The following is a 24,487-nucleotide window of genomic DNA, read 5'->3' as shown; positions in this document are numbered from 1 at the left end:
GATCAAATGCAATGAATTTCAGCAAAAATTTACACAGAATTCTCACTTTATATAAAAATTTACATAGAATTCTCACTATATATAAAAATTCACAGAGAATTCTCACTATATATAAAAATTTACACAGAATTCTCACTATATATAAAAATTTACACAGAATTCTCACTTTATATAAAGATTTACATAGAATTCTCACTTTATATAAAAATTTACAGAGAATTCTCACTATATATAAAAATTTACACAGAATTCTCACTTTATATAGAAATTTACATAAAATTCTCAGTATATATAAAAAGTTACATAGAATTCTCACTATATATAAAAATTTATACAGAATTCTCACTATATATAAAAATTTATACAGAATTCTCACTATATATAAAAATTTATGCAGAATTCTTACTATATATAAAAATTTATACAGAATTCTCACTATATATAAAAATTTATACAGAATTCTCACTATATATAAAAATTTACACAGAATTCTCACTATATATAAAAATGTACATAGAATTTTCACTATATATAAAAATTTACACAGAATTCTCACTTTATGTAAAAATTTACATAGAATTCTCACTTTATATAAAAATTTACACAGAATTCTCACTTTATGTAAAAATTTACACAGAATTCTCACTATATATAAAAATTTACACAGAATTCTCACTTTATATAAAAATTTGCACAGAATTCTCACTTTATGTAAAAATTTACACAGAATTCTCACTATATATAAAAATTTACACAGAATTCTCACTATATATAAAAATTTACACAGAATTCTCACTATGTATAAAAATTTACATAAAATTCTCACTATATATAAAAATTTACACAGAATTCTCACTTTATATAAAAATTTACACAGAATTCTCACTATATATAAAAATTTACACAGAATTCTCACTATATATAAAAATTTACATAGAATTCTCACTATATGTAAAAATTTACATAGAATTCTCACTATATATAAAAATTCACAGAGAATTCTCACTATATATAAAGATTTACACAGAATCCTCACTATATATAAAAATTTATATAGAATTCTCACTATGTATAAAAATTTACACAGAATTCTCACTTTATGTAAAAATTTACACAGAATTCTCACTTTATCTAAAAATTTACACAGAATTCTCACTTTATCTAAAAATTTACACAGAATTCTCACTATATATAAAAATTCAGAGAATTCTCACTATATGTAAAAATTTACATAGAATTCTCACTATGTGTATTACATTGTATAAGATTTAAGGTCTCACCATGAATCAGAACAAATACATTGTCAAGGCTGCTACAAAGAAGGCAGGATTTTCTATCATGCTAGAAGATTACTCATACCGGAAAGTATGCTATATCTTTACAGATCCACAATTCGTCCATGCATAGAGTATTAATGCCACGTTTGGGCTGGTGCATCTACCATTAATCTTTCACTCTTAGAAGGGTCCCCAAAAGAGTCTTGAACCTAATTAACATTATTGGCCAAGCTCCAATCTCTGTCCCGTCGCTGCAATATGGCATCTCTATGCTTGTTTTACAAGTACTTTAATGGAATATGGTCTGATGAACTGATAGTACTTGTGCCCCCCCTCGTCATATATATTCCTAACTAACCTGAAAAGCTGCAAAATTACATTCTTTCATTATTGAGATCCTTAAATGCCAGAAAGTTTCTTTCTTCGGACTGCTAGATGTTGGAATTCCCTCCTTGTTTTCTGCTTCCCTGACTGTACAAGCATACAAAAGTTTAAATGTACTGTGAATAGACATCTCGCTGCTCAACTGCCCACCATTTCCTGTTAGACATGATCACTTACATCCAAGTGACAATATGCCTTGGTTGGGGTGAAAAAAGTGTAAAAAAATAATTTTTTAATTTACATTTGTAGTAACCAAATAAGGAAACTGACAATGATTCGGGCATACGTATGTATTCTTAAGAAATGCATTTCAGATATTTAATACAATATAAACTTAAACCTTAATATTTCTTTCTTTTTCTACCTATCCTCCTTCCAGGGTAACTGTGCTGAAGACACTGCCCAGAAATATACAATTTCTCGAGAAGAACAAGATCATCATGCAATTGAGAGTTACAAACGAAGCCAGGCTGCTGTTGCAAACGGAACGCTTGCCGCTGAGATTGTGGCAGTCAGTGTACCACAAAGAAGAGGTAAGAAATGTCTTTTCTTTCTTTGTATTGTTTTCTAACAGATATTCTTGTGTTCACTTGTGCTCATCAGGACGCCCTTTTTTTTTCTTTTCTTTTTTTCTTTTTTTTTTTTTTTACCCCAAATGAGGCACAAAGCCACTTATTCCTGAGGGGGCTACTATTTGGGACCAGATTTGCAGAGATACTATTTATGGAGTTAGGCAGCAAGATATCTGTTCACTTTACACTTGAATTTCTGCATGTCAGTACAATGAGGGAAACAGGGGCCAGGAGGGAATACCAAAGTGCAGCAGTCCAAAGGTCAAAGCTATTCGAGTAGAAGGTTTTACAGCATCTAGGGATCTCTACAGTGTAGGGGTGGGATTTTGCTACTTGCCAGGTTTGTTGGGGATATTGTTATTGGGGGAGGGGTACTAGTGTTCAGAGTTAGTCAGAGCACTTGCCATTGAAATACTTGTAAGACAGGCACAAGGATGCCACATTTCAGCGATTGGAAAGAGGTTGGAGTTTAGTTGATAGTTCAAGACCTATGTGTGCTTCATTGTCTGGGAAGACCTTAACCACACAATGACTATTTAGTTTATTTTATCTTTTGCGAGTTATAGTTTTGTGTTCTATTTGTATGCACTTATAAGCCTTTTTAAAATGCCTTTATAAAATATTGGTATTTTATTTGCCAGTTGCAGTCTGAAAGTCTAACACTAATCAGGCATCTGGAAAGGATAAATGAGAAAATATGCAGGGGGCAAGTCGTCTGTAATATTTAACAAATTATGACTTGAACAAAAAATGCTACCTAAGTATACATATTTGTAAACTAGTAAATATTTGCATCTGGAGGGCGCATGTTATTGTACAATAGGAGTAAGATGTGAAATTAGTGACTCGATAGATGAGAGGTAGCTTACAATGGTCACCCTCTTTCCAGTTCAATCGTGTATAACGCAGGCATAAAAAAAAAACTTTTGTAAATATGTGCAAAGATATTAAGTTTATCCACCAACATTTGTTTTTATGTTTAAACATTTATTAGAAACTAGTTCTGCATCCCAGTATTGACAGAGAAAATTGAATAAAAAAAATAAACAAGAAACTTGCGTTGCTGAATTTTTAAGATGAGGATTGCTAATTAATTGATAATATGACTTCTATCCAATCATGGCTAATGGAACAAAAGAATGCTACTCTTGTGGATGAAATAAAAGGTTCCATTCAAAATTCCATGCAAATTCCAAAGTTTGACAAAAACAAATTTCCAAGTTTCACAAAAGCAAATTCACAAGTTTGACAATGTACACCTGGAGATAGTTGAAGGTTATAGCGACTGAATAATTGTGAAAATAACATTCAAGATGAGAATGCTAATCCAAATAGTACAAATTATCAATCCTCATCTAAAAAAAAAAGCAGAAACTGATTACCATTAAAAGATTTTAGACATAATGAAAATAATATTTTGGTTTGTGTTAAATTATAAAATAATGCTAAACCTTTTACTTTATTTTGATGAAAGATTGAAACAAATCCTGAAAATTTATTAAAATCATTTGTATTTTTTTTTTAATCTTTTCATATAATCTAAGAATTTGAAATTTTTCCTTTTTTATATTTTTCTTTTTCTACTTATTGGAGTTTTTTTATTTTCTTTTTTCCTCTTTTTTTTTTTTTTTTTTTTTTTTACATAGGCGTCACCACTTATCAAGGCCGATAGGCCACTCAAGGATAAGAGTTAAAGAGTATAGAGTAGTCAAAAGGACAATATAGTAATCGATAGTAATGGAAGTTCGGTAAATTTGTTAACTTAAGTGGAACGGCTCATCAGAAACTTGTTCACGTTGGACTTGAAGACAACCATATTATAGACAGCTGGAAAGCAGGAAAACGGAAGACAATTCCGCAGGCGTGCAGTTCTAAGAAAGAAGCTTTGATCATGGAATCTATGTTTAGGTTTAGGTACTGATAAAGAGTGGGGAAAATTATTGATAATGTTTTCAGCTAGTCTAGTGTTTCTTGTGAAAGTTTGGCGAGGGGGGAACATAGATTGAAGCTCAGTTGAACACTTTCTATGAAAATAACGATAAAGCAGAGACAAACTCGCAACATCTCTTCTGTGAGATAGAGGTTGCAGCGAAGAGAAAAGGACATCTCCCACCAGGCCACGAAGTCTATTTTGAACCCTATCAAGGCAGGACAAGTCTTTATTTTCTTCTTTTAAATGGCTTTTTAAAGATTCTTTTTTATTTTTCCATTTCTAATATTTCTTTTTTGTTCTTTTTAACCTTTGAAAAATAAATTTTAAAAAGTATTGAAAATAATTTTTTTGACATTTGTTTTTTTTTTCTTCTTTTCTTTTAATACAATTTTGGAAGTTTTATAATATTCCAAGTTTATATTGTAGATAAACATCAAATCTCCTGTATAATATGACTAGGTTAAAAAAAAAAAATCTGTTGCATTTCAGTTATTGCTATCATATGGATAAGCTAATTGTATCTCTTTGCAGGTGATCCGACCATTATTTCCGAGGATGAAGAATACAAAAAAGTAAAGTTCGATAAAATTCCAAGTTTGAAACCTGTATTTCAGAAATCTGGAGGTAAGAATGCATGAAGACATGACAATATGATATCTTTTTAGTTTGTTTTTGTGGCATTCGTGGTTGTCTTTTCTAACGAACGAATAGAAATTGTAGCAAAGCTGTGGATATAGACATATATCATCATCATCATCATCATCATCATGAAAATATTCAGTTTAATGTTCACATGTAGCAAAGCTGCGAATCATCATCATTATCATAATATTCGCAGGCAAGTACTAAACTGGTTGCGAATTATGATTTAATGAGGTTGTTTAGTAAAACAAGTTTTCACATATGAAAAAAAAAAGTGTTACTCCTGTTTCAAACAATGTTTATATGTAAAAAAAGCAATATGAAATTATATTGTTGATATAGAAATAATTATTTAATAATTAAGCCAACTAAAGTCTTGTAACAGTCTATACAATAGTTTTTCAACTGAGGTTTCTTGGAACGCTATGGTTCCTGCAAGGCCAGTTAGGATATTCTAATGTGTTTTTAACAGTTTATTTAATTGCATATATGAAGGGTATTTCAAAAGTAATGTCTCCTATTTTTCATTCTGCCTTAATGGATCAGAGATGATTGCAAATTGCATTGTTATGATTGAACTTATGTATTCATGATCTGAAAGTTTCATCGCTCTATTAGAGATATTGATAGTGTGGGGCTCTAAGAAAACAACCTCTGTCATGAATGTGTGCCAGAACTAGAGATACGTCATTGAATTCCTGGCAAAACAGCATCAAGAATCTTGGTGACTATGTAAAAGAGCACAAAAGGTCGCTCGCTTTTAATGGTATTACTTTTAAAAAAAAAATTTTTTTTTTTACATTTTCACCCCAAGCAAGGCACAGTGCCACTTTGATGTAGGGGGCTACTATCAGGGACATAAGTTGCAGGGATACTATGTAGGGAGTTGAGCAGCGAGATGTCCATTCACATTACAGTTGAACTTCTGCATGTCGGTACGGTTGGGAAAGCAGGAACTCGGAAGGGAGTTCCAAAATCTAGCAGGTCTGGTGAAGAAACTATTAGAGTAGAAGGCTTTCTTACATCTAGGGATTTCTACTGTGTAGGGGTGGGATTTTGCTGCTTGACAGGTTTGTCGGGGGGGGGGGGGGCATTTACGTCGAGGGGGTACAAGGGCTTGTAGTTCGTTGGAGCATTCACCATTAAAATACTTGTAGAATAGGCAGAGGGATGCAACATTACATCAATGGGGCAGAGGTTGAGGCCTAGATGACAGTTTAGGACCTATCAGGTTGGCGATTCTCTTTTGAACCCTGTCCAGGAGCAAGAGACTAGTAGCAGATGCATCAGCCCAAATGTGACAACAGTACTCCATACATGCGTGAATGGCAGCCTTGTAGAGATACAGGATACTTTCAGGAGTAAGTAGCTTTCTAGCATGGTAGAGAGAGCCCACCTTCTTCGCAGCACCCTTGGTAATGCTGTCACTGGAGCTCTTCAAGTTTTTGAGTTGAAAAAAATAGGAAGCTTTACTTTTGGAACGACCTTAGTATGTAACATTACTAAGCGTACACAATATATTCTTGGCGATTGTAATATCGGCATCATCGTGTCTAACCTATTATGTTCTTAAAAAATATCTAACAACCATTGGGAATATATTTCATGATGTCTGTACGACACCAGAGTGTGAAATTGCTTTCTCTAGCTTTTTTTCAGTATTGATTCTCTAGCTCTTTATCTGCTATTATATAAAAGAAACTTTTGTGTGTGTGAGTTCATTCCCTATGGACTCAGAAACGGCTAGTACTTTATGTATTTGGCTATGTTTTTAGATAGGTTTTGTATCACAATGTCTTCAATAAGTATCGATAATCAAAAAAAAAAATCCGATTAAAGAAGGAAGAGGCGCTTTTGACCAAAGTTAACACCTTACACAGCCTAACATCACAAGTGCATTTGAGAAGTTTTATTACCACACAAGCCGAAAAGCCAAGCATATAAAATCAACAGTGGGTTCTTTAATATGATAGGTGCATTTGAAATGAATGTTTCTGTTTAGAGCACAATTGAACCATAATACTTGGCTTTTACATTTTAAATTTTAATTGAAGTCATGATATAAAAAATAATTTTATAAAATCAACAGTATATATATATATATATATACATATATATATATATATATATATATATATATATATATATATATATATATATATTATATGTAAATGACCTTGTGTGTGCGTAGAACAGTCTCAACCAAATTATTTTGTCAATTTTTGGTCTACAGACTTGAAACTTGATATATAAGAGATTCGGATCTATGGAACAAATTCGATTTGGTTTTTAGCTGGTAAAAATAGCTGCTAAGTAATCAAAATTGGAAAATTGCAACTTGGTAAGTCAACTTGAAATGCTCTTCTACACATGCATAAATATACATTTATATGTTTAAGTCAATTAATTTGTAAAATTTTAATAAACATGTGGATTTAGCTCAGATGGTAGTGAATAACACTGGAGAGTCAAATGTTTTTGTTTTTCGATTCTAGCTGAAGCCACACAAGTAATTTTTTTTTTCCTTCAATTTTGGAGTTACTATGATATATTGAGTGCAATATAATAATCAATAGAGAATTAGCTCTATAATAATAAATACAAAATCTGTATAAATTAAAACATATTTAAGAATATCTTACAACCAGGCAACGTCGGGCAGAGTACTAGTATTTGATAGATCCAATATTAGAATGAAAAATATAAAAAATAATTTTTGAAACCAAATTCGATGCTAGTTTTTTCTTTTTTTACACACGAAAATAATAGAAATCAAATATTTCAGCCAACTCAGGCCTTCATCAGTTAGTTATAGACATATTTATATACTTTTCTTTTCTAAATGTCAAATGGAGATGGTTGTTAATGTCTTGAATTTGTGTAGAGTAGTGATGTGTGCATGTGTCCATATCATTCACTGTAGAACGAGAAATAGAATTTTTTTTTTTTTTTTTCAATAAATAAAAATAATAAAAATCAAATATTTCGGACAACTCAGACCTTCGTCACTGAGTGATAGATATTTGTTTGCTTCATTATCGAACTATAATGGCAAGCACTAAAGATAGTCTACCTCTCCTAGTGTCAAATGGAGGCAGTTATTAATATCTCAAATTTGTGTTAAAAAGCACGCTGGTGACGCGTGTAGAGGTAATATATCCACTATTTCTATATTCTCTGCATTCGTCGTTATTTGTTAATAGAAAAAGAATATGTTTTGCATAAAGTGTATATTATTATTATTATTATTATTATTATATATCATTATTATTTTATTATTATTATTATTATTATATATCATTATTATTATATATTATTATTATTATATATTATTATTATTATATATTATTATTATTATATATTATATTATTATTGTATATTATTATTATTGCATATTATTATTATTGTATATTATTATTATTCTGTTTTATAAATTTGGAATTTTCTTTGTAGGCAGTGTAACTGTTGCTAATTCCAGCAAACTGGACGATGGTGCTGCTGCAATGGTTGTCATGACAGCAAAAGCGGCAGAGAAAATGAATGTGAAACCTTTGGCGAGAATTGTTGGTAAGTTCCTCTTGGCTTTTCTTGTATTTTCTCTACTGAAAGATTTGAATGAAAGGAACTTCATCCCAAATCTTAGAATCAAGCAATTGTTTGTCGCAGGTATGACTTCAACCTATGTCGCATAGCATCAATGTCGCATCCTTGTGCCTGTTTTACTAGTACTTTTATGGAAGATGCTCTGATGAACTTCTAGCACTTGTGCTCCCCCTCGGCATGCATGCTTCCAGCTAACCCGACAAGCAGCAACTTTGGGCTAAGATCAAAGTGTAGTATCTGTTCTTCAGATGCTACACTTCAATTTCTTGTTCTCTCTCAGTGGAGGAGAAATCCTTCACAGCTGGGACAATTTTTATTTTTGTTCTTTTTCTCCATGTTTAAAAACGACCCTGGTGTCTAACTCTGTCCCGTGGGGAGGCATTATAAATAGGAACACGACAAGCAACAAAATCCCACCTCTTCACTGTTAAAGTCCTCAAATGCAGGAAAGCCTTGTATTAGTTTCTTCTCTCAGACTGCTAGACTTTGGAATTTCTTCCCAGTTTCCTGCTTCCCTGTCTACTAACATGCAGAAGTTTAAATGTAATGTAAGCAGACATCTCTCTGCTCAACTCCTCACTCTCCCCTGTAGACATGATCCCAAATAGTAACCCCCCTCTTTATGTCCAAGTATCAATACGTCTTGTTTCAGGCAAATAAGTGTGAAAAAAAAAAAATATTTTTAAAACTTGCATAATAAGAATGGATTTTTTTAATACAAAACCTATCAAAAGTGATACAATCAAATTGTAATGTGATTTGCATAAGACTGAGAATATGTTTGTGTGCTAGTTTTATATCTGGTGTGAACTCGGCCTTCAGGACAAGATCACAGTGTAGTATCTGTTCCGACAGATACTGCAAGCAAAGACCATATGTGGGGGTAACTCCACATATCAGACCTTGGTCAATGTAGGGGCAACCCTTCATACCAATTGTCACTATCCAGCTCCCATTTCCCACCCATCGGGAGCTGGTCCCCTTTTCCCTCCTCCTCCCTCTCTCTCCACATTAAAAAACGGCCTTGTGCCTAATTTGCTCAGTGGGGAAGCAAATAAATACAATCACAGTGTAGTATCTGTTCTACTGCAATCAGAGACTATTGTCCTTGTGCCAATGAGCTTCTGGTCCATGTAGGGACAACCCTATATACCAAGAGAGGCTCTCACTACCAGCTCCCATTTCCCACCTCTCAGGAGCTGGTCCCCTTTAACCTTCCCCTCCCCCCTCTCCACATTAAAAAACGGCCTTGTGCCTAATTTGCTCTCGTGGGGAAGCAAATAAATACCAAGATCACAGTGTAGTATCTGTTCTGATGCTACACTTCATCTTTTCATGACTGAAGCAATTTTTATTTTTGTTCCTATCCAGAGTGCCCCATTTTGGGGAGCTGGATTTTCCCCACATTAAAAACCAACCTTGTGTCTAACTCTGTCCCCATGGGGAGGTAAGTAAATAGGAACGTTTTAGTTTATATCCACTACATGTGCGGTGTCGGTGCAGTACCGGAGTATGCCAGTTTCCATCTTCACCTACCTCCTACCACTTCGTAGCTATGAATAGCACAAAAAAATTTGAAATTTTATGTGAAAAATATGCTACTTAGTATTTAGTATGGCATAAGAGAGTAAGTAACTATGATGAATGTATTTGTTAGTAGAAAAAAAAAGAGATTCTTTTAAAACAAAAGATATTGTATTTTATATTGAATTTCCAGTGAAACAAATGGGACCTACGTAATTGTTAGGTCTCAAATAGTAACATATTCAAAAATTACGAAAAACGCTAAGTTAGAAAAATAATTTTGATAAAAAAAACTGTTTTCAATAAAGTTTATATGGAGAATAAATTTTGTCCAACATTTTGAATTACATTCGTCACGTGACATAAGCAACAGAACTTAATTATTTCCCCTGTCGACTCATCTCTTTTTTTAGTAAGCATAATATAGTGATTTCACTTCCTTTCACAAATTTCTCTTTTCATTAATAATTATTTTTCTATCGTATTGTTTTTTGTAATTTTTGGATATGTTCCTATTTGAGACCTGGTAATTACATAGGTACCTTTTATTTCACTTGAAATTTGATATTTTTTTTCGGTTGTATAATATAGAAGCACCAAAAATCTTTTACTTTGAACTAATGCCCTTTGTCTACGTCTTCTGGATTATCTAAAAAAAAATGCTCACATAGATTAAGAAAAATACTTATGTAATGTTTTTTACGTTAAGTTAATTTCTTAAAATTTATAATACGTATCCATTTAATTGGAATTCTTATTGAGATGAGTAATTTGTATTATTTATCCATTTATTTATTGCGGACTCCTCATCTTTTTTTAGTTGTTGTTTCACGACTATTCCTCTGGCCTTCGTCAGGTGGTTAACCATGACGGGATAGGCTCATCGAATCACCTAACTGTATCCTCAGCAATTACTGCCTTCAGAGCCCGTGGCACAGTGGATAGACATTGAATCTTTACAGTTCCAGGTGAGAATTGTCTGAAGATAGCAGTTTCAATCCTACCCAAAGCCGGCCAGAGGCTTACTTGGCCAAAACATGGTGAGACGACAACTATGGAAGGCAGTAATTGCTGAGGATGCATTTAGGAGATTTGGCGATCATATCCTGTCACGGTTAACCACCTGATGATGGGCAGAGGAATAGTTGGCCAAAACATTGTGAAAACAAGAAAATTAACAAAATACAACTAGAAGATGAGGATAATAGTCTGCAATAAATAAATGAATACGTATCCAGTTGAAAAAAAAAAATTACATGAAATTCAAACTGAGATATTGGCATCATAAAAAACTACTGCTTTAGTAATTTGTACTCTGCCTACTCCCCTTTTTTTTGTCAGCCAATCGTATGTTTCTTCTATTTGCGCAAACTCCCAAAATGCTATGGCCTTTTATTTTTTATGTATTTTTGCTGTTTTCACTTCCTTTTGATTTGTATTTCATAATTGTTTTTCCTTTATTATCTTTTTTCTTTCTTTTTTTTTTTTTTTAAATATTAAACATTTCACTTTTCTTCTTTTGAACTTTTAAAGCATAACAAACCGATCAATATGACTTATGGAGATGCGTAGACAAATATAAAATATACATCCATTCAATGTGCACGTTTTGCAATGAAAATACGTGTGACCGATTGTAAAATGAAAACAAAAAAGCCCTCGATAAGAGCCACGAAAGACTCATTTAAAATACGAATTTTAATAGAAAAAGAGAAGCAAATGTATTAGATTTGCTTTTCTTCCAGAACAATCTTGTTTAAATGCAGGAAAAATGACACCATGGTGCTCCTGAAGAAGGCCAGAGACAACATCAGTTGGAATGTTCAATAATTCAAATAACTCATTAAACATTGCAGACAAATGAATAAATGAATAAGTAAATAATAATAATAATAACAAAAAAAATAAAAAATCAACAACAATAATAATAATAACAAAAAAAATCAATAATAATAATAAAAAAGAAATCTTGCAACTGACGATCAAAGGGAGATAAATAATTTTAAGCCATACAGAAAGTTATGTCCCTTGCCATACTTACCTCTGCTGTTTAGTCTGTTATGGTTAATTATATATCATTTTTATTGGAATCCTTTGGTTATGTTATGATTAAATTTAAAATATAATTTTTAGACGAGTCCAAGCATTTTTATAAGAGATGTAGTCCATCCATCAGTCTGTTACATTTAAATTTTTTCCTAAAACCAAATAGAATTTCCATGAAAAGAGTTTCTTATCTCTGGAAGAATTCTGTGAGATTTGAAGACATGTATATTGTAGTCAGCTATTCTTAGCTGACTACAACATAGATATCTTCAAGTCCAAGCGCTCTTAATTTCTCATTTTTCATCCATCATTCTCGGCCTCCTCATAATATTGTCCATCATCGAAGTGATGATCTCATTAACCATTACCCTCAGGTAGCTTTTGGCCTTGATAAATAGTGACCTGTTAATATAAAAATAATAATTAAATATGGGTATTTATCCAGTTTTTGACCCAATTTCCAGTAACTTTGCATCAACATCTTCTGGCAGCTTATATAAGCAGCCAGAAGATGTCGAGGTGATTAGCCAATCAGCTGTCAGGAGATGACATGTCAATGGAAGCATGAAGTTCATTAAATCATGTAAAAATTTTTGAAACCAAAAATTACTTTCAATGTGCTTTGTCATTGTGAAATCTATCCCCTTTTCCATGTCTTTGCTTCAGCATCTTCCAGCTGCTTCTGTAACACGTTGAAAGATGCCAAAGCAAAGCTGCCAAAGATTAGGTCATAAACTGGATAAGTATCTAAATGTATGATGCTCTCTAAGAGATTGAATGTGAAATGAATTACAACATGGAATGGAATCCTTAGAAAAGTCTATGCATCTTCATAATGGGTTCAGTCCATCAGGATTTTTTACAAAGGAGTCACTACTTATGGCCACTCGAGGATAATGAGTGTACAGTAGTTATTGGGTTGGGACAATAGCTTAGTAATCATTAGTAGTGGAAATTTGGTATAATTTGATTATTTAAGGGGCCGGTTCAACAAGAACTTGTTTACATTGAACTTGAAGACAACCACATTGTAGTCAGCTGGAAAGCAGGCCATTGGAACAAAGTTCCACAGGCGGGCACTTCTAGGAAAGCAGCTTTGTTCATAGAATCTATGTTGAAGCTTAGGCACAGATAGAGAGTGGGGAAATTATTGAAGTGTTTTTTGTGAAAGTCTGGCAAGGTGGGGGTACCATAGATTGGAGCTCAGATAAGCACTTACCATGAAAATAACAATAGAGCAGAGACAGACTAGCAACATTTCTTCTGTAGGAAAGAGGTTGCAGGGATGAGAAAAAGGCATTACCTATCAGGTTTCGAAGCCAATTTTGAACTCCAAGCAGCTCCTGACCAGATGTGGCAACAGTACACCATCCTAGGACGTACTTGGTTCTTATACAGGTAGAGGATTGCATCAGCAGTGAGATATCTGTTGGAGTAGTCGAATGGTCCAACCATTTTTTTCTAGTAACCTTGGCAATGAATTTGATGTATGTAATGTTTAGATATGACTGAACGTCTTTGTAAGAAAGACTCGGTTCGTTCATTGGTTGAACCTTCAGTCCTTCACATTTAAGTTTGAAAATATATGTTCGTCACTAAATGCATGGATTGAATTTATTATGTGAGACAGCTATTAGGTGGGGGAGGGTGTAGTTGATATTGACAGTATGCCGGCCATACTGATATCACTATCATATAGCGCTTTGTGTTGGAGGGATTAGAGAGTTTTAGTTAAAATAAAGTTTGTTTTTTTTGTTTTTTTTTTAAACAGAAGGGCAAAGAAAGAAATGCTGGTGAAAGCTAAACTTGAACCTTGAAAACTTAGCTGACTGAAATTGCAAACACGAAATGGCATAAGATTCTTTATTTCAGAATTGTTTATACGCTTGTAAATAAACAGACTCAATTTGTATATATTTTACTTTTTTTTAATAACAAATTTCTGAGGGTTTTCTTTTGTTTTTGTTTTTTTACTAATGAGTCCCCACTTATCAAGGCCAAAGGCCACTTGAGGATAAGGGTTGATATGATTAAGAATGCAAGAGGACTGAAATTGATTAGTGGAATGAATGAACTTTAATTATTTACGGGGACACTTCATAACAAGTATATGTTGACATGATGATGATGATGACTATGTTGTAGTCGGCAGGGAAACAGTAACCTGGTAATGTGTCCCACAAATAGGAAGTTCTTGAAAAGAATTTTTATCCAGCTGTGGTCGTAAGACGAGTTCTTGCAATGAATGTCTTACAAGGGGGAAGCAGATATTGGCTCTTGGTCAATCATTTTTTTAAAATATCTCTAACCACAAAATGGCTTAAAAGGGCAGTTTTTAGTTGGAATCAAATAACTCTGAATGAAAAAGATCGCATGATGTCTTCATAACAGATGAAGGGAAATAATCTGGCTTAATGCGAATGTTTATTCCAAACAGTAAATTAATTTTATTTGTCGCTAAAATTCTACTCGATAATTTTCCATAATTTTTCGTGTACACTAATATTTTCAACATTTCTTTGTTATAATAGTGAAAATCGAAATATTAAATTTCCAATCCTTTCATGATGTATGTTAATCCCTTTAACTCTTATCTCTGAGTGGCCTCCAGCCGTTGATAAAAGGTGACTCATTAACGACAACAAAAAAATAAGTTTATTTCAAGCTTGACGTAAATATAATAGTCGTGCTAGCAGGCAGTTCATATTTATGGGCACAGATACCAACATGGCCGTTGCAAGTAAAGAAAGATTGGCGCTTCTTCATTATTAGTGCACAAACCGAAATGTTGAATTTCAAGTAAAACCAATCGTATTTACTTAATTGTTATGTTGCAATAATGAACATATCCAAAAAATTATGAAAAATAATGATGTAGAAAATTAATTATTAATGAAAATAGTTTTGGAAGAAAATTAGGGAAAATTGAGTTTTACTGTAAAAAGAAACCAGAGAGTTGAAATTTTAACAAAGGGGGGTAATTATTAGGTACGGGCAAAAATGAGCGGATAAATATAGAGGGACCTAGTTTTGAAAGCCGATTTATCATAATTTTTTATAGGTTTCCGACTACTTTTTGATTGTATTTGAAAGATTAAAGACTAAAGTTAATTTCCTAAAGGAAAAAAATATTTGTACACATGAAAAAAAAAATGTTATGAAAAATGTTTTCACGGCGAGCTAACCAATTCAGCTAAATTTTGAAGTTAAATAAATTCATTGCAAAAAGTCCTTTAAAAGATAAATATTAGTTTTCTGGGTCTATTTCAAAGTTAAGTCCTAAGATATTGAATTAAATAAAAAAAAAACATCTCGTTTGTACAAAAAATAGCTTAATTAGCCCTCAAAAAGTAAAAAATTTTGCCGTTTGCCAAAACACAACAAAGAAAGGTTTGTAAACACAATTATACGGAAACCCAAAATTACAGCCAATCGAAACACTGTTTCAAAATAAAGTTATGATAGTATAAGGAAGTAGGGGTGTCAGATTTCTTTTTTTCCCCAGACGTGCATCTGTACATTCCTATTCTGAACGTTTGTATCAATTTTTATCATTTTTTTTAATTTAATTATTTTTTATGTTCCTGTTTTTAAATTAATTTTTTTTTTAATTGTTCGAAATTATATAAAAATTATGTTACGCCGAAAGTTTCACATTCATGCGAGCAAGGAAATTATTAAAATCTTGCATATAAAAATTATGCGAAATCCGTAATTAAAAAAAAAAAGTATATAAAACTCATGCGAAATCTGTAATTTGAAAAAAAAAAGTAGAAATATTTTTGCTATTATAATTTTTTTTGTGAAAATATTAAATAAACAATGCTTAATTCAATGGTAATATCGATAGTTCGAGAAATTAATTTTTCTTTGAGTTATATCGAATTCATTAATACAGACTTTAGGGGCTTTTTTTCGTAATGTTCCTGTAAGAATTAAATAATTTTTTTTAAAATTTGTTACAAATTAAGATACTTTATTTTCATAAAAAAAGCAAAAATAAATTCTTTTATTTTGTTTTTACTACAGAAAACCATAACTTTAATAAAGGTATTTTTTGTTTAAACAAAATAATACATTTCAACTATGATTTAAATAAAAATAATTAGTTCATTATATTCCGTGATCATTATTTGATAAATACTGGAAATTTCATTAAAATTGGTTAATTTCCTGATTTTTGGTGAATTTTTAAGTTAAAGGGAGGGGTCAAAATGTTTATACATTTTGAGTATCGGCATTCATTTTGCCTGTACTTAGTAATTATTTTTGAAAAGTTTGAAAATCTTAGGCTAAATTTAGCAGGACTCGATATTTGCTAATTGTCTTCGAAAACTGTTATAATAATTAATTTTCTTACCTCATCGTTTTTCCTTGTAATTTTTGGATATGTTTATTACTGCGACATGACAATGAAGTAGATACCACTGGTTTTACTTGCAATGCAATATTTTGATTTTCAGATTTTTTTGTTATTATAATGAAGAAGTGCCGGTTTTTTACTGATAAGTTTTCCTCTTGTTTTGAACTGCCATAGTTCACTTGAGTCTCAGTAAAAAGCAGCACCGATTTTGTTACCATCTGAGCATTAATAGTTTTCTTTTTTATTTCATCTTTTTTACATGTTTGTAACAAAAATATCCTAAAAATTTGTCCATTAGGTTTTGCTGATGCTGCAACCAACCCAATTGATTTCCCTACTGCTCCTGCTATCGCTATGGAGAAGGTATTTACAATATTTAATTATTTTCTTTTTTACCAACTGTTCAATATAACATTGAGAAAATTATAAAAAGAAGGAATCTTTGAGTAGAGCATGTATATTTCGATATAAAGTTTGGTAGTGTTATATAATAGAGTATATATATAAGGATGTATGAGATAATCACCATTGACACACCAGCTCACGTTAGATCACCAAAGTTAAGCAATGTTGAGCCTGGTCAGTACTAAAATGGGTGACTATTTAGAAATTCCAGGTGCTGTATGTGCTCTCCACTTATCTTGGCATTGTTTTCAGTTGTGACACATGTGTGGCCCCGATCGCCGACCCCCAACGTCGTGTGTTGTGGATTTTTCGTTCAACTATTCTTCTTATGGCCGGATCGTCATTTTCTCGCTGGCGAATGTTGATGGGAACACACATGGGTTCACAAAGTAAAAGAATAAAAGAATAAAGTAAAACAGGAAAAACACAGACACCAATGTTTCACATATAAATTGACGGTTGGACTTGTGAGTGTGTGTGTGTGTCTTCTCCTCGTTCTATCGATGTTACGTTCGTCTGTCAGTTGCAATTCGTCTCTATCTCTGTTTCTGCAGTCAGCTCTAAAAACTATCCAACCGTTGTTGCTACCACAACCAGCAGCCAGATGTCAATTGTCTTCTCTGCATCGGTATCTGAAGTGCCTGACCCCGGCTACTGGAATCTGCCCTTCCTTGTGTTATCTGCTCTGTAGGTTTCTATTGTCATTGTCAGATCTAAAAGGCTCGATCTAAAAATACCCACAGATTCATTATTTGCTACTTCCCATCTCTGTTTATTGTAAGACACTTCCTATTCCTTTGTCTATTGCCCCCCTCTCAGTACTTAGTGACTCAGGTCCACCTCAGGTCCACTTTATAGTATCACAGAGTCGTCCTGTACTTTATCTTGCCACTGGACTCGAGCAGTGCCAATTCAGGAGAGGTGTGGTTGGATTGTGCAACCCTTGCCTGACAATTACATGTGCAGTAACCCTTACAGGGTATATCAATTGTCTTTCAAGACTGAATGGAAGCATTGCATTGTATATGATGAGTTTATTTAATATGTTCATATATTTATGTTATCGTTAACGTGTGTAACATATTTGTGATCATCTAGTTCCTCTATATATAATGCAGTTCATATGTGTGTGATGGTATCTAGTGTGTGTGTGTGCACATATATTTATTAGTGTGTATACCCTATAGATACAGTTCAACAAATATGAATGGTAGTATTAACGTACTTCCTAAATTCCAGTGTGTCTGCTACCGGAAGTGGGGGCAAGGCAAGTCCGTTCCTTTGTTTCTCTCACGCCTATATCTCCTCTGTGTATGTTTACTTTTTTTTATTACTTTTTTTTTTTTTTTTTCCAATCATTTTTTTTTTTTTTATTTAATCATCATTGAAAAGTTTTTTTTGGTCTTATTTTAATTAAAAATTATTGAAATTAGTTTTTTTTTCTTTTTTTTTTAAAGAATTATTAAAAACACTTTTTGTGCTCTTTTTTTTTTCAGAATTATTGAAAACATGTTCAAAAATCTTTTATTTTTAAAATTTTGTTATTAAAAGTGCAAATAAAGACTAATTGTATTATTTTTATCTTTTTATAATTTTGTTAATTTTTATTGTATATTTTTCAATCATGTCCTTTTCTTATATTTTACTAAATTGCTTCACAATAGAAATACTAAAGAACAATACAAGTGAAAGAACTGATTTCCTTGTCACTGTTTCCGGTAGCAGACATACCAGAAGTTAGGAAGTATGTTAGCTGACTATAACCACATGTACAATTTACGAACAGACAGTTCTTTACAAAATGACGACTAACAGTTTAATTGGAGTTTGCATCTGGCCAAACAAGGAAACATACCTTCGTACATCTTTTGGTCTTGATTGGTGGATCTGCAAAAGCTGCAATGAAGATTTATCCCAAGAAATGACTAACAAGTCTCTATTTATATTTTCATGCAAATTTTATTTCCAGATGTTCCCCGCTTGGAAGTTGCATGCTTTCCTCGTTTCTACATTTTTGCTATCCTGGCCTGATACCTTCCTCAGTAAACAAAAGCCATTGCAACCGGCCATTGCACCTAGTCTGTTCAACTTGACTGACCAGCTCTAATTGACTAATATGTATATATGAAAACTATTTCTTTGTAACTACATCATCATCTTCAAACGTAGCACAAAAATTTAGATCACCTGATGCTTGTTACTGATTCCATTTGTTATTATTGTTAGCTAAAATTCTTAACTGTTTGTTTCATGTTAAAATTCCAAAGTTAACTTTCTAACTACATATTTTAGCTGACAAAACATTTAGACTTTGAAACAATCATAATAATAATCATTAATTAGGTTCCGGTGTTTTCCAGGAACCAACAATATAACAGTACATGTTTAATATATTTTTAGGTATATGTTTATTATGTTTATATATTTCTGTATACTTAAATTAGTCCTCGCGCGAAAGAGCAGGACACAAAATATTTTAAATAATAATAATACAATAACAAAGACTTTCGCTGGCGAGGATTACTATTGACCGTAACCAGTTATACGGTCCTTTTGAAATTTTCATCTCTATTTTTCTCATTATGTACTGAATATTTGTTAATGAAACCTATATGAAATATGTTCCTTATTAAATTTAAAAGATTTTCTATTCTGAAAGAAGTTTAAAAAATTTAATCTAATTTAAAAAAAAGTTATTTTAAAGTTTTTTGTTAAAAATATTCAGATTTTCTCATCATTCAGACCTCCAAAAGAGGGAGTTGCAAAAATGAGTTGTGGTGTGAGGAGAAATACAAACTAAAACAGAGAGAATATTCAGACCTGTAATAATACAAAGAAGGGGTTGCAAAATGCCACTTTAAATTCACTGAAAGTTATGGGGTTGTCTTTTTGCGTTATAACAGTTGTAAATGGTTTAAAATCAGATAGAAGTCCCTTGAATATCATTGAGATTAACAGGCTATTGCTTATTATTTCACCCGAGAGTTTTAATGCATTTGCTGTTGTTTCTGGTCTTATAGTCAGTAATAGTCTCATCTTCGTTACGTTTTAGACGTTAGTTCTGCATATAGAGATATAATTTTCAATTTCCCTTTTGATAAATGTTCTCTTAATATGTTTGATGCTTTTCGTCCATCATCCAAGGCATCTCTTATAATCAGAGATAGACTTCTATCGTCTAAGCATTGAATCAGTTCTGCAAAAAGTCGTGTTCTTTTTGAGAAATTCGGGATTGTTAGGATTCTGCTCTGTAGTTTTCATATCCTTAAATACCCCAGAAATTTTACCTGCCACAATTCGAATTTAGATTCTGACCCGTCATAGCAAAATTGATGGCTGGGCGCATAATTTAATGCTCCAGTTTAAAATGAAAATATTTCAGATTTTCCTTTGAATTTGATCTATGACCATTCGATACCAATTAAGCAAAATTCCCCAAATTTTAATTTTTTAATCCCCCTTAAGTTTAAGCCCTAAATTTTAGATATTTTCTAGAATCAAAATCATGTAACCGATTTTAATAAAAATTGGGATGAGGATTATAGATATATGGTTTAGTATCATTATATCTTGATTTTAATCTGTTTGAATATTCTTTTTTACTTCTCAAACACCAAGTTAGTAAAGAAGCTGAGAACATAATATTCCTCTCCCAAATTGACCATTTAAATATGTTATAGTGTATCTTTCTTGTGGTCTTCTAGTTTTACTGGATTTCAGGACAAAGAATTAATCTAGTCTGGTGGAGTATCCAGCTTCATGCATAATAAATGTTTTTTTTTGTTTTTTTTTTTTGTTTTATCCACATTATTTAAATTACCATTTTCATTTTGATTGTTATTTTCATATTTCAACCTCCAACTTCCTTCAGGTGCATCTTTTTGAACTTGAGAATATTCTAGTTAAACTGTAGAATGTGTATGGAATTTTGAATTGAACTCACAGATTGTTCTTCTTATCAGTCATAAATAAGTATCAGAAGTGTTGCATTTTTTTGCTATTCTTAAGTTTTGTAATAAAATTGAACCTTAAGTTGTTCCACTTTCAGTGCTTAGCAAATGCTGTTAACCATTCGGTCATATATTCATGTGGATAAGTTTGAAAAAAAGATGCACCTGCAGAAGCTGGGAGCTTCAATCAGCTGAAACATTGTGAGAATATGTGTAGAAATGAAACCTGGACAGTAAGGTTTGAGGGTGTGTATTGCATTGAGAGAAATAATATCAGAATGATACGATGGATGCGTAATGTGAGTCTTAAAGGCGTGCTTAGTTTTGATGATCTCAGAGGAAGACTAAATCCAGGCAGTACATGCAAAAGAGTAGACTTTGTTTCAACATGACGATACCATCAATCGATGGAAGTTCTTGTGTTAGTAGATGTAAAATAGTTGAGGTAGCAAGTTCAGTTCACAAGGAAATTCTAAAGGAATACCCTCAAACAACCTAACTAGCGGCAAAATCCCACCCCTTCATCGTAGAGATACTCAGATGCCGGAAAATTTCTGTTTTAATAACTTCTTCCCTAGAACTGCTTGCTAAGGGAAAAATGGTGGGAAGAATTGATAAAAATGCATGTTAGGGATAAATAAAGACCTGGCCAGAAATAGGTTATTTTGGAAGTACAATTTCTAAAAGCCAGCATGTAAAATGGATGTTAAATTGATGATGAGATTATTAGTCTGAATTGTCCAAATTATACAAGTTTTTGTGTTTATCTTAAAAGGTTTTTTCTTCTTTTCACAGTTGCTCTCAAACTATGGTAAAAATGTATCGGACATTTCCATGTGGGAAATTAATGAAGCCTTCAGTGTTGTTGTGCTAGCATGCAGCAAAATTATGGGGCTTGATCCGAGTAAAGTTAATATGAATGGAGGAGCTGTCAGCTTGGGACATCCAATCGGGTAAAAACAAATTTCCAAAACAATTGTGTTTTCCTTTTTATTTCCGACATAAGACAGATATTGTCTTTTTATTTATTTATTTTTTTTATTTTATTTTTTTTTTTAAGAATTAAATTGTGAGATTTTTTTAGTCAATTACATGTATAGCTGTTAGAAAGAATGTTTGAAAGTTGATTTGTTTTCATGACACATTAAATATGCAAAATGAGTTTATAAAAAAAAATTAAAATTAACCCATGAAAAGAAGTCACGTTAAACGGTTCATTTAACTTCTATCAATAAAATGGAATTGTCGCCCACACACTTTCATCACATACTGCAGAAGAGCCTAGATATATTTGTTAGAATGAATAGATTTTGTTATTGGCATTTTTTAGCGATATTAACAACTTCGAAACTGTGTGGTTTTTTAAGAACTATAAACGCTTATTGTTATTCACATATGTATATGAATAGATCCTCCTGATTTGTTATGGCACATATTTATTTTTATTATTAAATATTTTTTACGTGCATAAAATATATATATATATGGACACATGTGTTTCTGGCTTTTTAGCCTTTGTCAGCACAGGTTAGGATCGAACTCATGACATCAGTATCCGCATTCGGATACTTAACAAATGTACCACTGTCGATTAGCACGTTTTTTTTTTTTTTATCGCTTATAAAGTTAAGATTTTGTTATTGGCATTTTTTTAGAGGGGATTTTTTAAAATTCTTCTTTGTTATTGTAACAAAATTCGAAAATGGAAATATTGAATTTCAAGGCAGACCATTCGTATCTACTGAATTGTCATGTCACAGTAATGGACATATCCCAACCTTATGATAAACGATAAAATAAAAAATTAATTTTTAAGAAAATGGTTTTCAAAGAAATTAGCAATTTTAGCTTTAAAGACCGCTTATTTTAGCAGGGGAGGTAATTCATTTTTAAAAACTGTCAAAAACTTAGTAAAAGCGATAGGTTCGTATTAACGTGCACCAATTTGAAATGCTACAAGACTTGTGTTAATTTTTATAAAACAAAACATCCAAAAGAAAAATAAAAAAAAGCAAACTAGGAGTTATGTTCATTTTGAATTAATTCTAAATGGAAGAAAAACAAACTGAGTGATGTTATGTTCATTTTTTTTTTTTATCTATTTTAATTTTAATAAATCCTTCTTTATTAAAATTACAAACTATGGGTTATTTCCCTTGTGTTTATGTCACACGTGACAGAGCAAACATGGCCGAAATCATTTTTTTCGTTGAATAATGGAATATGTGTTTTACATAATATTTCAGAAATATTTAACTAATTATGATATGACAATTTGGTAAATAACATTGCTTATTGTTGAAATTGACAAAAAAAAAGTATTGTTTTTTTTTTTTATGAAAATTCAATTTTTCGGTTGCCAGATTTTTGTTTTCTTTACACATTAAATCTTAACAAGAATTTTTTTTATTTTTAATTTTTAAAATTTATATATTGTGTTAAATCTGGAAGTATTACCTCTCATATTATTTACCTTCTTGCTAGAAGTTATGCTAGAGAAATAACTGTTTCAAACACGTAGTTGCAATTTTAGTCGGTCATCAGGCAGGCACTGTTATCAAGTGAAATCGAAATGTTTTTGTAAACATTCAAAACTACTAGAGTTTATGAAGAGATTTGTATCATGGCTAATATTAGTTAACAGTATCACTTAACCATAGTGCTCAACGCAAGAAGGAGACATAATACAGTACAGAAGTGTAATGGGTAAACAATGGAATGCATTTTTTAAAAACATTTTATTAATATATATATATATATATATATTTTTTTTTTATATTACTATTCTTAATTTCTATCAATCTAATTTGATGAAGGTTGTACATAACATAATATTTTGAGAAGAAAATGTTTCCCTTTTTATATTTCCCTTATTTCAAACATGTAAGTGGGAATAATAGTTCAGCAGAAAACAGGATTAATAAAACGTTTTAAAAATTTAAACTTGTTTAAAATATTTTGTCTTTAATTTTAGCATAACTGTCAGTATGTGTGTGTGCACACATTATATATATATATAGAGAGAGAGCAAATTTAAAAAAAAAAAGAAAAAAAAAAAAGCAAGTTAAAAAAAACACTTTGAAAAAGAGTTAAAAACATATTTGAAAAGGAAACACTAAAAAAGTGGATAGTCCTTAATCCGCTGAGTTTCGAAGAAATACTTTCCTTCTCATAAGAGGGTAGGATTTAGCAAAATGCGGGATCGCAAAAGTATTTGATGAAACTGCAAGTAAGTAAAAGATCTTACTTGATAACAAAAAGTGAAGCAGAGGGAATAGGGTGAAGAAAAAGGAAAGGTGATTTCATGTGAATGGATATTTTTATTTTATATATATATATAGTGTTTTTTTTATTTTTATTTTTTTTTTTTGTTTTTAGAAGCGGCAAACTTTAAATTGATGACTCTACTTTCTTTTATAGCAAATTTGGCAATTATCACCTATTTTCAATTCAGCATGGTTTGGTGATTCATCGTAAAGAAGTGACACCCAAGTAGCATTTGCAAATTGCGCAAATTCATTTTATTTACATTTGATGCTCAAATAATTTCACAAACTGGACCTGTTAACTGTTCACCTTGTTTGTGTGATTAAATCACACCATCGTATTATTTTCTTTGAGATTCTGTAAAGTCCTATGTCTATGCTGATAAACCAGACATATTAGACTACTTGGAAGACAACATTCGATGCATTATTTCCGAAATAGAGCCTAATTTAATGTGTAGAGTTTATAAAAATTGGACCTCTACATTGCTATATACGGGCGAGCCGCAGGACCATATTGTT

The 24,487-nt window shown here is 31.8% G+C and overlaps 1 protein-coding gene across 1 annotated transcript in view; it reads left to right on the top strand.

Annotated features, from left to right (window-relative positions):
- Positions 1-24,487, top strand: part of LOC145286120 (acetyl-CoA acetyltransferase A, mitochondrial-like) — a 152,921-nt gene that overhangs the window by 125,590 nt on the left and 2,844 nt on the right. Inside the window, exons 8-12 of the mRNA XM_080134820.1 lie at positions 2,041-2,194; positions 4,698-4,790; positions 8,262-8,375; positions 16,643-16,707; positions 21,495-21,652. Of these exons, the coding sequence (XP_079990946.1) occupies positions 2,041-2,194; positions 4,698-4,790; positions 8,262-8,375; positions 16,643-16,707; positions 21,495-21,652 (584 nt within the window). The remainder of the gene's footprint in view (positions 1-2,040; positions 2,195-4,697; positions 4,791-8,261; positions 8,376-16,642; positions 16,708-21,494; positions 21,653-24,487) is intronic.

The sequence above is a fragment of the Euprymna scolopes genome, chromosome 10 (assembly GCF_053919585.1).
Source record: "Euprymna scolopes isolate OS-2025 chromosome 10, ASM5391958v1, whole genome shotgun sequence".
Taxonomy (NCBI): Eukaryota; Metazoa; Mollusca; class Cephalopoda; order Sepiida; family Sepiolidae; genus Euprymna; species Euprymna scolopes.
This window is presented reverse-complemented; position numbering and strand designations above follow the sequence as displayed.